The sequence below is a fragment of the Chiloscyllium punctatum genome, chromosome 30 (genome assembly GCF_047496795.1).
Source record: "Chiloscyllium punctatum isolate Juve2018m chromosome 30, sChiPun1.3, whole genome shotgun sequence".
In the NCBI taxonomy this organism is placed as follows: domain Eukaryota; kingdom Metazoa; phylum Chordata; class Chondrichthyes; order Orectolobiformes; family Hemiscylliidae; genus Chiloscyllium; species Chiloscyllium punctatum.
In genome coordinates, this window is record NC_092768.1 from 33,388,528 (window position 1) to 33,405,053 (window position 16,526).

General features: G+C 43.0%; 1 protein-coding gene across 2 annotated transcripts in view; it reads right to left on the reverse strand.

Moving 5' to 3' along the window:
- LOC140455402 (complement C4-A-like) overlaps nt 1-16,526 on the reverse strand; it is a 150,301-nt gene that overhangs the window by 110,620 nt on the left and 23,155 nt on the right. For both annotated transcript variants that reach the window (XM_072550220.1, XM_072550221.1), the window contains 6 exons: nt 14,597-14,712; nt 13,345-13,491; nt 4,830-5,018; nt 4,399-4,593; nt 1,229-1,378; nt 237-363 (listed from right to left, as the gene is read on the reverse strand). In XM_072550220.1, the coding sequence (XP_072406321.1) occupies nt 237-363; nt 1,229-1,378; nt 4,399-4,593; nt 4,830-5,018; nt 13,345-13,491; nt 14,597-14,712 (924 nt within the window). The remainder of the gene's footprint in view (nt 1-236; nt 364-1,228; nt 1,379-4,398; nt 4,594-4,829; nt 5,019-13,344; nt 13,492-14,596; nt 14,713-16,526) is intronic.

The window sequence follows — 16,526 nt, forward strand, 5'->3', positions numbered from 1 at the left end:
TTGAGCTGCATTGAACTCAATTTGTCATCTTTCAGCCCAATTCTGCAGCTTATCCAAGTCCCCCCTGCAACCTGTAACATTCTTCCAAACTGTCCACTACATGTTTACCTGATAACTTGGATCAGTTTTCAAGTCTGTTGCTGACCACCATGTTGTGCTGTAGTTTGTTATTTTCACATGCGATGACAATGTATCGCGAGCTGGAATTTCACATATTTTCTGCTTTGTTAGCTTACCATTCCGAATTACCGATGTTCCAGCATTGGAAATAAATGTCAGCCCGGCATCCATGAAAACACCGACACTATCAGCACCACCTCCAAAAGTGCATCCAAGGTCATAAGAATTCATCTCTTCAAAGACCTGTTCAGAAAGAAAAATGCACATTTTGGACATTATAAGTCAGAAATCTTACCAATGCTGGGCTTTGGCTCACCTCATTAATAACTTGTGATTGATAGATGCAAGATGAATGTAAAACTGCCACCATCATTAGAGACAACTGCCAGTCAGGAAACAAAGGGTCACCATACTTGAGATGAGAAGAGATGTTGAGAAAGATACCCCTTCATGATAACCTCAGCCATCGTAGGAATTGAACCCGCACTGTTGGCACTTTCCTGTATGATGGACCAGCAACCCAGCCAACTAGAGCTAACCAGTACCTTAAAAGCAGCTCACTTAACATTGCATCTTATGAATATCAAGATGTTAGAAGACACTACAGACGCACCTTTGTATTATTGCCTTGAAAAGCACATGCTCCAATGGTCAGTTTCAAAGCTGGCAATTTCAGGTTCAGACTTTCCCAATTACCATGCCAAATGAGACAATTGGCATTTATGAAGATGCTCCATTACCATTTTATGGGCATGGTATCTGTGTGGGTGACACTGGAAGGCGAATCGTCTCAAAAGCCACCAGCATGCACAAAAATAACATCTTGGACCAATTCACTCTCTGGGATCGCTAATCGTTCATCTCAGCACAATGTAACCATACTACTGTTTCCAAAACGTACCACTCTGTCACAGTGCTGTTCAGTAAAACAAAAATGAAACACGAAGAAAAGGCTGATGCACCCCAGAAATAATGCATTGTTCTTGTCTGCACAGTGGAGGGTATTTTAACTGGATACAATGAGGGTGGAGGTTTCTCTTGTTCAATGACAAGGTTTTTAGGAACAAAAATCCGAATACTGCAGAACCACCGAGTGCATCTCACTTACTTTGGCAGGTTTGAGTTTATTCTTGCTGTTGAGAATATAGACTGCTTTATCCACGATGCCCAGGGAAAGTTCTCCTCTGTCTTCAGTATTAAGGTGCAGTTTGACCATTGATCCTGGACTGTATTGTTTGGGCATATCTTTTATTGTAATCTGGGGTAAAACAACAGGGTAACACTGGATTATCGGGGAATGAACGGCGCAATTTTCTGGAATTCTCTACTTCCTCCCCCCCTCCATGCCAAATCCAGCTCAACTGCTCGACACCATCTCCACTGCCCACTTCCTCTCCCTTCAGATTTGAGCCTCAAAACTTTGCAGGGTGAAATCACTGCTTTTTGCGAAGTCTCCTCAGCTAATCTGGATACTGGCTGAGAAAAGAAACCAAGAAGACGCTCTTATGCCCATTTAACGGAACTTTCATTATCGAGTCATAGAGTTGTACAGCATGGAAGCAGACCTTTCAGTCCAACTCGTGCATGCCGAGAAGATATCCTAAACTAATCTAGTCCCATTTGCTAGCACTTGGCCCATATCCCTCTAAATCCTTCCTATCATAACGATGCCCTTTCAACACTGTCATTATATCGGCCTCCACCAGTTTCTCTGGCAGCTCGTTCTGTACATGTACCTCCTGCTGTGTGAAAAAGCTGCCCCTTTGGTCCCATTTAAATCTTTCCCATCTCACCTTAACCCTATGCCTTTTAGTTTTGGATTTGCCTACCCTTGGCCATTCACCTTCTCTATGCCCCTCATGAGCTCTATAAGGTCACCCTTCAGCCTCTGACGCTCCAGTGATTATAGCCCCGGCCTATTCAGCCTCTCCTTATAGCTCAAACCCTCCAAACCTGGCAACATCCTTGTAAATCTTTTCTGAACCCTTTCAAGTCTCACAACATCCCTCCTATAGCAGGGAGAGCAGAACTGAATGCAGCAATCTAAAAGTGGCCCAACCAACGTCCTGTACAGCGCAACATGGCCTCCCAATCCCTGTACCGAATACACGTGTAGGCAAGGATCTCTGTCTACTATCTCTGTCTGTATTGCGTGTAGGTATTTTCTATTTGTCCTATTCAGAGATACACACCTCTGGAGCAGGTAGGACTTCAACCTGAACCCCCTGAGGGTATAACTGATGATTGAACCCATCCTACCTATTCTGTGATCTACTCTTTCCACAGCATTGCCCCTTGCAACTCATGTCCACTGCAAAGCCCAATACAAGGCTGGTATGTTGCAAAATCTCTTTGGACTCTCCAACTGCGGCGGAAGAGATGCCAAAACAAACATGGTAACGCCTACATGCAAGCTTTCGTCATTTCTGAAGGGTTTTCAATGAAGCTGAAGGAATGTAGCAAGTCACTAGAACCACTATGTCCCAGATTCAAAGAAGAAAAGTATTTGGAAACAGCAATAACGAGCCCACATCAAAAGTATATTGGTAGCGTCCCTAACTCTGAGTCAGGAAGCCCAGATTCAATTCCCACCTGCTCCAAAGTGCTGTAATCTAAACCGATGCATCATATAATATCTGCTGCTGGGAGTTTGTGTGACACAGTGGTAAAGTCTCTGCCTCTGAGTTGGGAGGCCCAAAGCCCAAGGTGTATTATAACATCCCTGAACAGGTCAGTTAGGAAAATGTCCACGGGAGAACCGTGAAATGATATTAGCACACATTCCCCATGTTCAGTCACTTTTCTTCCCTGGCTCGTTTAAACTAGAGGAAATATAATTTCTATGCAAGCAGCAGTCTAACAAAAGGAATGGAAAAATGGAAAGGCATGTGCTACCAAAGTTCAGCAACATTGATACAATTGGTGTTCGTGGTCCGTGTTAAACCAATGGTGAGCTCGCTTCCTATGCATTCTATCAAATAAATAAATATCAAAACAAATTGAAGCAAACAGGGATCATAAACACCATTATTGCCACCTCCAGCAGGACGTCACCAACAAACACATTTTCCCCTCCCTCCCTTGTCAGTCTGCTGCAGGGACCATTCCCTCTGGGATAGCCTGGCCCATACCTCCTCCATTCCCAAGACCTCCCCACAGATCCACATCACCTTCCCCTGCAATTGCAGAAGATGGAGCACTTGCCGTTTTCCTTCCTCCCACCTCACCATCCAAGGCCCCAGATATACCCTCCAGGTGGAGCAGCAGTTTCGCTGCACTTTGCTCAATCTAGTCTTTCGCTGCTCACAATGTGGCTTCCCCTACAGCAGGGAGACAAAATACAGTCTGGGTGACTGATTTGCGGGTCACCCACATAAAAGATCCTGAGCTTCCAGTTGGTGCCACTCCAACACACTGCCCTATTCCCTGGCCAACATCTCCATCTCAGGATCGCTGCAGTGCTCCAGCGACACTGGAAGGACAACACTTCATTCTCCGCTTGATAGCATTGCAGGACTTGATGTCGAGTTCAATAATTTTCGAGCCTTAGCACCTTCTTCCATGTTCTTTACCCATCTTGCCTCTCCAGACCCTGTAAATAACATGGGCTGCTTTCAGCACAGCCAACCTATTCTCACCCATCAATGGTCCTCATTATCAGCTTTTTGCTCTCCCAGACTTGCTATCATTTACCTCTTTGTCTGCCTATCGGCTGTTCTCTCTCTCTCTCTCTCTCTCTCTCTCTCTCTGGGCACTGTCTTGGCCTATCCACTCATTCCCTTTTCTTCCCCCATCCCCTTATCTAGGGCACACACACTAACCATTTCTTAGTTACAATCAGTTCTGAGGAAGAGTCACTGGACCCAAAATATTAACTCTGCTTTCTCTTCACAGATGCTGACTTTCTGCAACAATTTCTGTTTTGGCAACAGTTACATACAATTGGGGTGGGGGACTTTAAAAGTGCTTCCCTATCAATTAAAAAATACAGAATAACATAGATATGGCTTTTCTTTTCCTGTTAGTATGTAAGTGACAATTTCTTCCTCAACATTTGGATTTGTCCTTCTTAAACAGTAGTTGTCCTGTCATTTAATCTTGCACTATAGTATTGCCGTATGCAGGCAATGTTGCTAAAATCTATTGAGATATTTTGGGGATGAACATACAATATTGGTCACTTTCACTACTGTCCATTAGAGTAAGTGGAGTAAGGTTGAGGTTTCCTCCTCCACCCTTTCTTCAGATCAGGTCACACGTTATTGTCAATGCTCCCACCTTGCCTTCACAGACATCCTTCACATCGATCCAGGCAGAATTGGCCACTATCTCTGGACTGCCCCCGATATTGGCATAATAGTAGAGGACCAGCCGGAAGGCGGGAACCATGGTGGTACTCAGGTCAATTGGGAGTTTTACGAAATCCGCTTTCTGAATTCTATCCATCTTAAGAACTTTGCCCTTGCTGATGACCTGCGGGGGCGTGAACACATTGTCAGAACATGCAGAGGCAATGATCTCACAATCTATCTGTGCACGTCTGGGTGCACATGGATGGTGACTATGTATATGTAAATTCATGTCTGATTCCATTTCGCAACTACAGACATTGGATCTATAAGTTAATTAGTTTGCTCTTAATCGTGACAATGTTTATACTACCATGCCACCTGAATTCTTGTGAATTAACTGTGTTGGAATGTACTCACCATGTAGTAGTAATATTCACCATCGAGACCACCATGAAAACTGTCTGTTCTTACTTCTGCAAAAATTGAGCGACTCGGATCTATTACACCTCCTTGCACACTGACGTAGAGATATCTCTTGCTAGTGGAACGGTAAATGCTCACAGTTTTGTTTGCTTCAACTGTTTCTGTTCCTTGCCCAGCTGTTACCTGGCAGAACAAGACACACATTGTGTTATTCAAGCCTCAGTCACTCAGTAGCTGCTGACGCGATCAGGCAAATGAGCATTTCTCTTTGAAGAACTTGTTGATCAGCATCTTATATATATCGGCTGGAAAGGTCAAAGTGTTTCGATTGGTTGGGGGGGTCTCCGTTAGCTGGTTGGCTGGACATCTGGTTTTGGATACAGGACCATGCCAACAGCATGGGTTAAAATCCACACACCAGTTGAGGTTACCAGGAAAGACTCTCCTCCTCAACTGATTCTTAACTGCCTTGTTGGTAATTAGGAATGGGCAATAGATGAATGAATGTGAACAGCTACACTCAGTTACACAGGCTGTTCACATTGGCGGATTTTGGCTGGATAGACTGATGTGACGGAGGCTGAGGGCTGACCTTCTGAAGCTTTACAAGATCACGAGGCGCATAGGTAAGGTGATTAGCCAAGTTCTTTTCTCCGGGGGTGGGTTCAAGACTAGGGGCATATTTTTGAAGTGAGAGATTAGATTAGATTAGATTCCCATAGTGTGGAAACAGGCCCTTTGACCCAACAGTCCACACCGACCCTCCAGAGAGTAACCCACCCAGACCCATTTCCCTCGGACGAATGCACCGAGCACTATGGGGCAATTTAGCATGGCCAATTCACCTGACCTGCACATCTTTGGACTGTGGGAGGAAACCGGAGCACCCGGAGGAAACCCACGCAGACACGGGGAGAACGTGCAAACTCCACACAGACAGTCTCCTGAGGCTGGAATCGAAGCCTTGACCTCTCATTTCAAAATGTCATAAGAGACAACCTTTTTTAAACAGGTGTTAGTTCATGCATGCAATGAGCTTCCTCCGGAAGTGGTGGATGCGGGTACAGGTACAATGTTGAAAAGACATTTGGATAAGTTTATGAATAAGAAATGTTTGGAGGGACATGGATCAAGCGCAGGCAGGTGGGACTAGTTGAGTTTGGGGGCATGGTTGGTTTTGATTAGTTGGACCGAAGGGTCTGTTTATATGGTGTATGACTCTTTGACACCATGACTGTCACTGTCCCTTCACCTGTGGGATGGTGACTCTCAGATTAAAGTTATTACTTCCAGTCTAATGATAGAGCAGCCCTATGGTGTGGTAGGACTTTGGGTGATCAATATATTGCAAACATCACATGCAGTAATGATGCACAGAACCTAATGTGATCCTATGATGGACAATGTTCCAGACTTTACCTGCCTATTGATAGTTGGACCTGAATAGTGAACAATGCAGTATGAGATCAAGCCATTAGGAATCTCCACTTGGAGCAAAGCAAGCACAAAACTCTGCTCCGTATTTGACAAAAAATGCACTTCCCAGAAAGGTTACACTATCACATGTATGCTTCAAAACATAACCCCAACCCCAATAATGTTCGAATCTTAACACCTTTTTCCATCAATTTTACCCAGCCCAGCTCTCTAGGCCCTGTAAATACCATGGGCTGCTTTCAGCACAGCCAACTCCTTTTCACCCATGAATGATCCTCATTATCAGAAGATAGGAATTAGGAACAGGAGTAGGCCATTCTGTCCATTGAGCTGTCTGTACCATTAAATTAAAATGAAGTGTTCACCTGCTGAAGTGACAGCACAAGACCATGTCCGAGCAAAACAGCAAATGAAATGGTGACCGTGATCCCACAAACAATGGATCAGATCGAAGCTCTGCAACCCTGCCACATCTAATCATGATTGACTGGGAAATGTTAAATAAGTACGTCTGTATTCAATGATGGGGGAGCTCAGAATATCAGGGTAATAGACACGGCTGAAACATTCGGAATCCATCTCCGACCAGAAGTGCCGAGTGGATGATCCATCTTGGTATCCTCCTGAGGTCCGCAGCTGTGTCTTCGGCCAGTTTGATTGACTCCACATGATGTGGGTACACATGGTCACAGCAAAGACCAAGATCCTTGATAAATTCTGACAACATAACGAAAGATTTGTTTTCCTCACCTATCCCCATGCATGGACCGTCTCGTCCAGAACAGCTACGACATTGGCATCTTTCTATCAATGTGTACATTTGGCCAAAGAAACCAAAAGCGAGACAAATCCAACCTGGCCAATGTCCACCCCATCAGTGATCATTGTGGTAGACATAAACTCAGAAGCATGCTTGACAAGAAGGACTGTAAAGTTGAACACGACTTTTTATTTTTCTGTCTTTATAATTCTCTGTCGATTGAACCTCAAATGAAGCTCTATTTAAGTAATTTTTTTCTTATTCAGTTGGTGATCCAAAATGGCAGCAGATTGTGGCAACAAACACTTTTCACTGTATTTTACCAAATACATGCGACAATACAATCATTCATCCATTCAGTCATTCACTCATTCATTACTATCAATCTGCTCACTGATGTCTAGGACCACTCTCAGGACCACTCAACTCTTGACCTCATTACAGACTTGATGGAAACATGGGGAACAGACTAGAACTTGACAGGTCTGGCGGTAGAGACTGACTAAGGCAAAATTTAAGCTGTTATGGAGCTAAGTAACCTCACCAAAGCTGGACTCAGTTGGAATCATGGAGTAAAGTCTGCACTGGTTGGCTTCATACCTAACGCAGAGGAGGTGAGTTGTGTTTGTTGGGAGTCAATCATCTCCATCCCGATACATCACTGTTGGTATTTCTCAGTCTCGTACCCCGGGCCCAATCATCCTGAATTGATTCATTGATGGCTGCCTTCTAAGATAACAGAGGGTGTTCACTGATATTTGTGCAATGTTCACCATCAATCACCACTCCTCAATTACTATAGCAGCTCCCGTCCATAAGCAGCAAGACCCAGGCCAACATTCATTTGTGACAACTAAAGTGCGAGTCAATGACCGCATCCAACAAGCAAGAATCTAACCATCTCCCATTGACACTCAGCAGCACTACCATCATTGCATCATCCACTAGTAACATCCTGGATGTTACCATTGACCAGAAACTGAACCTGATCAGCCATAGAAACCCTAGAGGTTATGGGAGCAGGTTCAAGATCTGCATTTCTGAGATATCTCTTTCTCCAGTGCATGTGCACCATCTAACATCTAAATTCCATCAACAATGTGATGAAATACTCTCCATTTGTCTGCATACATGAAGCTCAAATAGCACTCAAGAATCTCAGCACCATCCAGAACAGAGATGACAGCCTAGTGGCATTATCACAGGACTATTAATGCAAAGACCCAGGAACATGCTGCAGTCAATGGCGGAATTTGAATTCAACTGTAAGAAAATTTGGATTAGATTACTTACAGTGTGGAAACAGGCCCTTCGGCCCAACAAGTCCACATCAACCCTCCGAAGAAAACACCCATCCAGATCCATTCTCCCTACACCTAACACTATGGGCAATTTTGCATGACAAATTCACCTGACCTGCACATCTTTGGACTGTGGGAGGAAACCAGAGCACCCAGAGGAGACCCACACAGACACAGGGAGAATGTACAAACTCCACACAGACCGAGGTGGGAATTGAACCCTGGTCACTGGTGCTGTGAGGCAGCAGTGCTAACCACGGAGCCACTGTGCCGCCCACAGATGAATCTGGATGAAGAGTTTATTAATGACCATGATCCATTGTTGATTGTTCAGAAAAACCATCTGGCTTACTAATGTCTTTTAGGAAAGGATACTGCCATCCTTATGTGATCTTGCACCTGACTCCAAACCCACAGCAATGTGGTTGACTCTTAAATACCCTCTGGCTAGTAAATGCTGCCCTCATCCCAAGAATAAACTAAAAAAAGAAAGTAGTCTGCTTGACTGGTACACCTTTCACACCTTCAATGTACACTTCCTTAGACACCAATCTACATGACAGCAGTGGACTCGATGAGCAGAAGGACCTTCTTCCACACCGTAGGGCTTCTACGAGAATAAGGGCATTTATGACAGCAACACACCAATGCTGCTTTGGCAGCACCTTCCAAACCTAGGAAGATAGATAGTGTCACAAAGTTAGTCCCCTTTTTTTGCCGAAAAGCTGTTCTTTGGCTCAAGGAGACTCTGTCGCTGATTTTTTTCAGAGGGCAATAAACTCTACCGGACTCCGATCAGTCTGGTTTGGTACAAAGATTTTGAGAGGTGTTTTGTTTATATGTAAACAGATGCAACTTCAGGCCAAAGTGGTCATGCTTCAGAAGTGACCTATATAACAAAAGGGGAGTAGTCAGCTCTTTAGCTGAGCTGAGCTGTTTTTAGTTGAGTCCTGAACTGGGATGTTCAACAGAGAGCTATTTGGAAACCCTCTCTGTTTTCTGTCCTCCAGCTTCAACCTGTAAGCATGTGTTCCATTTATAGTGGGTTTTAAAGGGAATTTGCTTATTGGTACTGTTGTTATCTGGAACAGCATAATTAAGACGAGTTGGATAGGCTGAGTTCTGTAAGAGTTCTGTTCTTCGTGTTTCACTATGTAATTTTGTGAATAATTTTTTGTCTGTTCCAAAATCTAGTAGTCAACCTAGCTATCTCACTCCAGGTAATTTACACTGTGCACTTAGAGTCATAGAGATGTACAGCCTGGAAACAGACCCGTCCATGCCGACCCAATCTAGTCCCACCTGCCAGCACCCAGTCCATATCCCTCCAAACCCTTCCTATTCATATACCCATTCAAATGCCTCTTTAATGTTACAACTGTACCAGCCTCCACCACTTCTTCTGGCAGCTCATTCCATACATGTACCACCCTCTGTGTGAAAAGGTTGCCCCTTAGGTCTCTTTTATATCTTTCTCCTTTCACCATAAACCTATGCCCTCTAGTTCTGGACTCCCCAACTCCAGGGAAAAGACTTTGTCTATTTACCCTATCCATGCCCCTCCCAAGTTTGTAAACCTCAGCCTCCGACGCTCCAGAGAAAACAGGCCCAGCCTGTTCAGCCTCTCCCTGTATTTCAAATCTTCCAACCATGGCAACATCCTTGTAAATCTTTTCTGAATCCTTTCAAGTTTCACAACATCTTTCTGATAGGAAGGAGACCAAAATTGCATGCAATATTCCAACAGTGGCCTAACCAATGTCCTGTACAACCACAACATGACCACCCAACTCCTGTACTCAATACTCTAACCAATAAAGGAAAGCATACCAAACACCTTCTTCACTATCCTATCTACCTGCCACTCCATTTTGAAGGACCTATGAACTTGCACTCCAAAGTCTCTTTGCTCTGCAACACTCCCTGGGACCTTACCATTAAGTGCATAAGTCCTGCTAAAATTTGCTTTCCTAAAATGCAAATTCCTCACATATATCTGAATTAGACTTCATCTGCCACTCCTCTGCCCATTGGCCCATTTGGTCCAGATCCTGTTGTAATCTCAGGTAATCCTCTTCGCTGTCCACTTCACCTCCAATTTTGGTATTATCGGTAAACTTACTAACTGTACCTCTTATGCTCACATCCAAATCATTTATGTAAATGACAAAAAGTAGAGGACCCAGAACCGGTCCTTGTGGCACTCCACTGGTCACAGGCCTCTAGTCTGAAAAACGATCGTTCACTACCACCCTCTGTCTTCTGCCTTTGAGCCAGTTCTGTATCAAGTTTTGCACCTTCTCTAGTCGGTACATCCACATACTAAATCAGAAATTTTTTCCTTGTACACTCTTAACAAATTCCTCTCTGACTAAACCCTTAACACTATGACAGTCCCAGTATATGCTTGGAAAGTTAACATCCACTAGCATAATCACCCTATTATTTTTACAGATAGCTGAGATCTCCTTACAAATTTGTTTCTCAATTTCTGACTTCCTCCGATCCATTATTGTGACGTGTAAGTAACATTTGCTCTTTCACTGTGAAAATCAGGGTCAAAATGCTCGAAGTCCTTTTCTAAACACAAGTGGGTGTGTCTTGTTCACATCATTCGCAGTATTCAGTAGTTCACATCACCTCAAAAGCAATTAGCATTCAGAAAATAAAAACCGTCCTATTCCTCAATACATTCCCTCCCATGAACAAGTCAGAAATGCGATTAGAAGCTCCAAACTTAACTTTGGTGAGGCAACTCAAGGTGACATGAACTGATCTGAAAGAGATAGATCCTTTCTAAACATGTCCAGTTCAGACCTGAACTCAGGAATTCGGAACTGGAGTAGGCAATTCAGCCCTTCAAACCTACCCCACCATTCATTATGACCATGGCTGATCTCATCTCGTCTCAATTCCACTCTCCACCGTGCTCTCCATAACTTTTCAACACATTACTAATTTCAAATCTATCTCCTCCTCAAACGTACTGAATGTCCCAGGATCCACCACATTCTGAAGTTGTGCAGTCACAATTTCTCCTCATTTCTCTTTTAAATCTGCCATTCCTTCACCTGCAACACTGACGTTTCATTTCACATAGGCCCACAAGGGAAAACATCCAAATGCTTTGCTGACTCCCTTTAGCATCTTGTGCATCTCAACTGGGTTTGTTCTCATTCTTCTAAACGACAGTGAGTATAGATCTAAACTTCTCAATCTCTCCTTACAAAACAGGTCTTCCATCTCTGGAATTAATGTTATGAATTAATCTTCTCTAAAATGCACTTTTCTAATCTTAATCACTAATCCAATACTTTTTAAGAAGTAACAAAATAGTGGACCTTGAAGAAAGTAATCTCAGAGTACAATGGGACCTTGATCAAATGGATCAATAGGTCAAGAAGTAGCAAGTGGAGTTTAATTTATATAAATGTGAAGTGTTACAGTTTGCTAAGGCAAACCAAGGCAGGACTGGTGCAATTAATGGTAAGGCCCTGGGGTGTAATGCTGAACAAAGAAACCCAAGAGTGCAGGTTCATAGTTCCTTGAAAGTAGAGTCACAGGTAGACAGGGTAGTGAAGGAAGCATTTCGCACACATGCCTTCACCAGTCAGTGTATTGAGTATAGGCGTTGGGAGGTCATATTGCAGCTCTATTAGAGATTGGTGCAGCCACTTTTAGAATGTTGCATTCAGTTCTGGTCTCCTTGCTATAGAAAAGGAGTTGTTAAGTTTGAAAGGATTCAGAAAAGATTTATAAAGATGCTGCCAGCATTGAAGGGTTTGAGCTACAGAGAAATTCATAGGGTCATAGAGATTAACAGTACAGAAACAGATTCTTTGGTCCAACTCAGCCATGCTGACCAGATTTCCTAAATTAATCTCGTGGCTGAATAAGTTAGAACAAGCTTTTCCCTGGGGCATTAATGGCTTAGGGGTGGCCTTATAGATGTTTATAAGGTCATGACGAGCACGGATAGGGTCAATAGCCAAGGTCTTTAAGGCAGGGTGACGGAGTACAAGACTAGAGGGCAGAGGTTTAAGGTGAGAGGGGAAATATTTTTTAAAAACCTGAGGGATAACTTTTCACGCAGGGGGTGGTACATGTATGGAATGAGCTGCTAGAGGAAGTGGTGGAGGCTGGTACAATTACAACATTTAAAAGACATCTGGATGGGTAGATGAATAGGAAGGGTTTAGAGGGATATTGGCCAAATGCTGCCAACTGGGACTGGATCAGTTTAGGACATCTGTGTATTGGACAGAGGGTCTGTTTCTGTGTTGTGTAGCTCTATGACTTTTTACTTTTAGGGGAAAGAATGTGTAGCACTTGATACACCGGGGCAAAATTGCCCAGATGTGGCATTGACTGGAGGGCGTGAGGCATGTTTAGCAGCTGACAGTCGCTGGTGTTGGTGGCAGTGACAGCCTTCCAGTCCTTTAGAGGTGGTAAAGGCAGCTAGCTTGGGGTAGGGACAGAGATGGTACAAAAGGTTTACCATGGGAATAACACGAGAATGAAAGCACTGAGTTTATCCAATGTTCTGGATAGTGGTTTCAAGACGTAATGTTGAATAGCAGATGTGAATCTCATCCTACCACTGCGTGGACAGCTAAGTGAGAAGAGAATAATAATAAAGTAACTTATATTTGGCAAGGTGAGGTAAAAGGGGGTGGGTGATAGCATTGATAGTGGTCTGTGTGCCATTTGAAGGGAGTACTGTGAAGATTCTGAACTATCTACTCGCCATCTAGCTAAGTGAATTAACTTTTCCCACCTGTGAAGAAACAATTTGACAACAAAGATACAAGCTTCACCATAACACCATTTTTGATGCAAATAAGCCACATTGCCGATCTATGATCAAGAACTAAGTATTCTTTGGAATTGCCAGCCTGAACACTTTTGTTGGTGGCAGGTTCATTCGGAATACGTTTGTCCACCACACAGTGACACATTTCACTGAATGAATGCAAACATGTGAGGATAAAGTAGAAACATTCACTCTCACCGTAATGTTAAAAGAATCTGCATTGTAAATTAGGCTTTGTTTGATAAACTCGATCTGGCCGTTTTCCGTTGTAATACTTGACGTTTCTCCATCCAGCTTAACAGGAACACCCGAGGCAGGAGATCCATCAGGATATGTAACCTTGGCCTGCAACAATGAAACAACCACCAGGAGAGCATCACTCAGCTGCTCAGGAACTGATTTAGGAATTTGTTTTCACTGACTACTGACCCAGCTTGATTTATTTCCCTCTCCTGATGTTCCATTAAGTTGCTGTCACACCCTGGAATCGGGCCCCCATCAACTGTGGGAGAAAGTGAGGACTGCAGATGCTGGAGGTCAGAGTCGAAAGTGTGGTGCTGGAAAAGCACAGCAGGTCAGGCAGCATCCGAAGAGAAGGAGAATCGTCATTTCGGGCACAAGCCCTTCATATTAATTCTGATGACGGGCTTATGCCCGAAACGTCGATTGTCCTGCTCCTCAGACGCTGCCTGACCCGCTGTGCTCTTCCAGCACCATACTCTCGACCCCCATCAATTGTGCAAGTTACTGATAAAATGCTGAGTGCGGCATTTGGAGGAGCTACACTTTGAGACACCTGCTGTGACATCTGCTGGAAACATACAAATGCTGAAAACTAGTGCCAATCCTTGTCTCAGCCAGACGTAATTGCTGGAAATGTATTTTCAACTCGAGTACGCAGGTCCAGAGAGAGGAATAACACTGGCCGATTGCCAATTTGGTTGATTTGGTTCCTTCTCTAGGTCATGCCAGACTTTGTTCTTCCCATTAACAGTCATGAACATCCACTACCTGCACACTTGACAGTCAAAATACTATCTCCTTTCAAGTCTAATTGTGTTTAATCAGAATAGGCCCTTAATAAATGTGCTCCTTTTTTCTCTAATAATGTATAAAAAGGTGGTGAAAGCCCATCCTTGCTCTATTCATGATATTCATGTTTAATTTAATGCCTAAAAGTAAATTGACAAACTATTTGCAGTTGGTGAATAGCAAATAATAATGTTATTGCACATTATGTGTTATGCACGTAACATTCAAACTGTCACGAACTGTGCATTACACATGGAGATATGATCCAATTTGATGTTAATTGTGGCAGTTTTCCACATGTTTGGTTTCTACCTGTTACTTTGGCTACAGTATTGCCTAAGAATTGCAGACATGAATAAAGAGTTCCATTGTACAAGGCCAGTTCTGAGCAGTTTCAAGCCACCATGTCCATACTTACCAGCACATAGAATGGAAACCGTGGTATAAAGTAGTTGCTTGTTCTTGATAAATCAATTACGTATGGTGAGGAAACAATCTTGATGTTTTTGAGTTCAGTTTCTTCCATTTCTCCACCTGTAAGGATGTATTAAATATATCTTGTTTTACTTTGTTCTTATTATTATTCAATTACACACTCTGCAACTTTTGATGGGGGAGTATAATTGATGCAGAGTTAATAATTAATATGATTCAAAGGGAAACTTCATAAGATTCTTTCTCTCTCTGTGTAAATGGAGTGGGCAATACAGAATAACATCGAGCCATGATTCTGCTGAATTTTTACAGTCTTCCCTTCCAATAGCACACAGTCTACCGGTACATCTATTGCTCTACCTATCCATCTGTGGCAGATGGCAGAACTTAAATTTAATTTTAAAAAAATCTGAAAAAAATAAAGCTAGCCTGATTATGACTGTTAATTGTTTTAAAACCAATCTCAGGACAGATATTGTTGTCAGATGGGGACCAGACTTAGTCCTGGGATGCTGGAACTGTCCTATGAACAGACATTGGGAAAATTGGGCCTGTATTCTTTTAAGAATTAAAGGTGCTCTCATGGAAACTTTTGAAGTACTTAAATAGATAGGCAGGGTAGTTACAGGTAAGACTTTTCCCATGGCTTGGGAGTCTGGAAACAAGGAGTCACAATTTTAAAATTAAGGCAATACCATAAGAAATGGGGCGTTTTTTTAAACTCAGAATCTTTGGAAAACATGACCCCAAATGACAGTGAAGTCTCAGTTAGTGAGTGTAACATTATGAAAGGTTAACAATTTTGTTTGATGTAAAGGTTTAATGGGATGGTGCTGGGGATACTAAAGCTGTTGGAGTGTTCTGTCAACCATGATTGTTTGTAGGCTGAATGGCCTACATCTGTTGCAATGTTGCTACTGGCTGTATCTTCCTGGTGGATCTTGGAAAGAAGTTTTGGAGTTGGAAGAAATGTTATGGCGGTCCTGGGAGAATCACCAGAGGAAATGAGTTTTCATAGCGATCCTTTTTTTTGGAAACATACTGATCCCAAAAGTTCTCTTGTATACATTTCTAGAGCTGCTCCCCATCTCCACTTTGTCATTTGCATTACTATTTCCCCTGTCTGTTCTAGAAGAACTGGAGTTATTAACACCGTGATAAATGCACTTGCATTTTACAGTGACCTTCCTGAAAAGTTGATCTTCCTAATTATGCTCACTCTTTAGTGGCCTATTGATTACATGCAAAAGTGCAACATTGTTCTGTCATTCAATATTCTGAGCCAAATACATACCTTTAAAGCTCTTACATCAGTGCTGTAGCAATACTTCTGAGAAATATTGATTTGTTTCCCTATTTGTCCTGAATATAGTCTCACAAGTGATATTAAATATGCCTTTGTCCTCTTGCTTGAAGCCAGGAATTGGTCCCACTCCATCATTGCATTAACTTGAGTTCATATCATGCCAAATTTAATGTACTGCCCATCAACTCACATGCTCTGCAAATCTGTCTTTGTGGACATTAGATTTCTTCCCTGTCTGCCGCCTACTATTCCTTCTCTGACCTCTATGCTTATGTGTGAGTCTATGATTCCAGTGAATCACAGTGCAAACTGGAGGAACAACATCTTACCTTGACAGCCTTCTGGACTTAAGACACAATGTGAACCAACTCCAATTTCTTCCCTTTCTTTTAGGTTATTACGTTCTGTTATCATGTCGTCTCTCCTTACCCCCACCCCAGTGAGGCTGTAGGCCATTGAGTCAGAGATTCTTGCAGCACAGAACCAAAAATTAAGGCATACCATGCTGACCATAACGTCCACCCATGCAATCCCCATTTTCCTGCACTTGGCTCATATCCTTCTAAACCTTTCCTATCCAAGTTTTCGTCTAACTGCCTTTTAAATG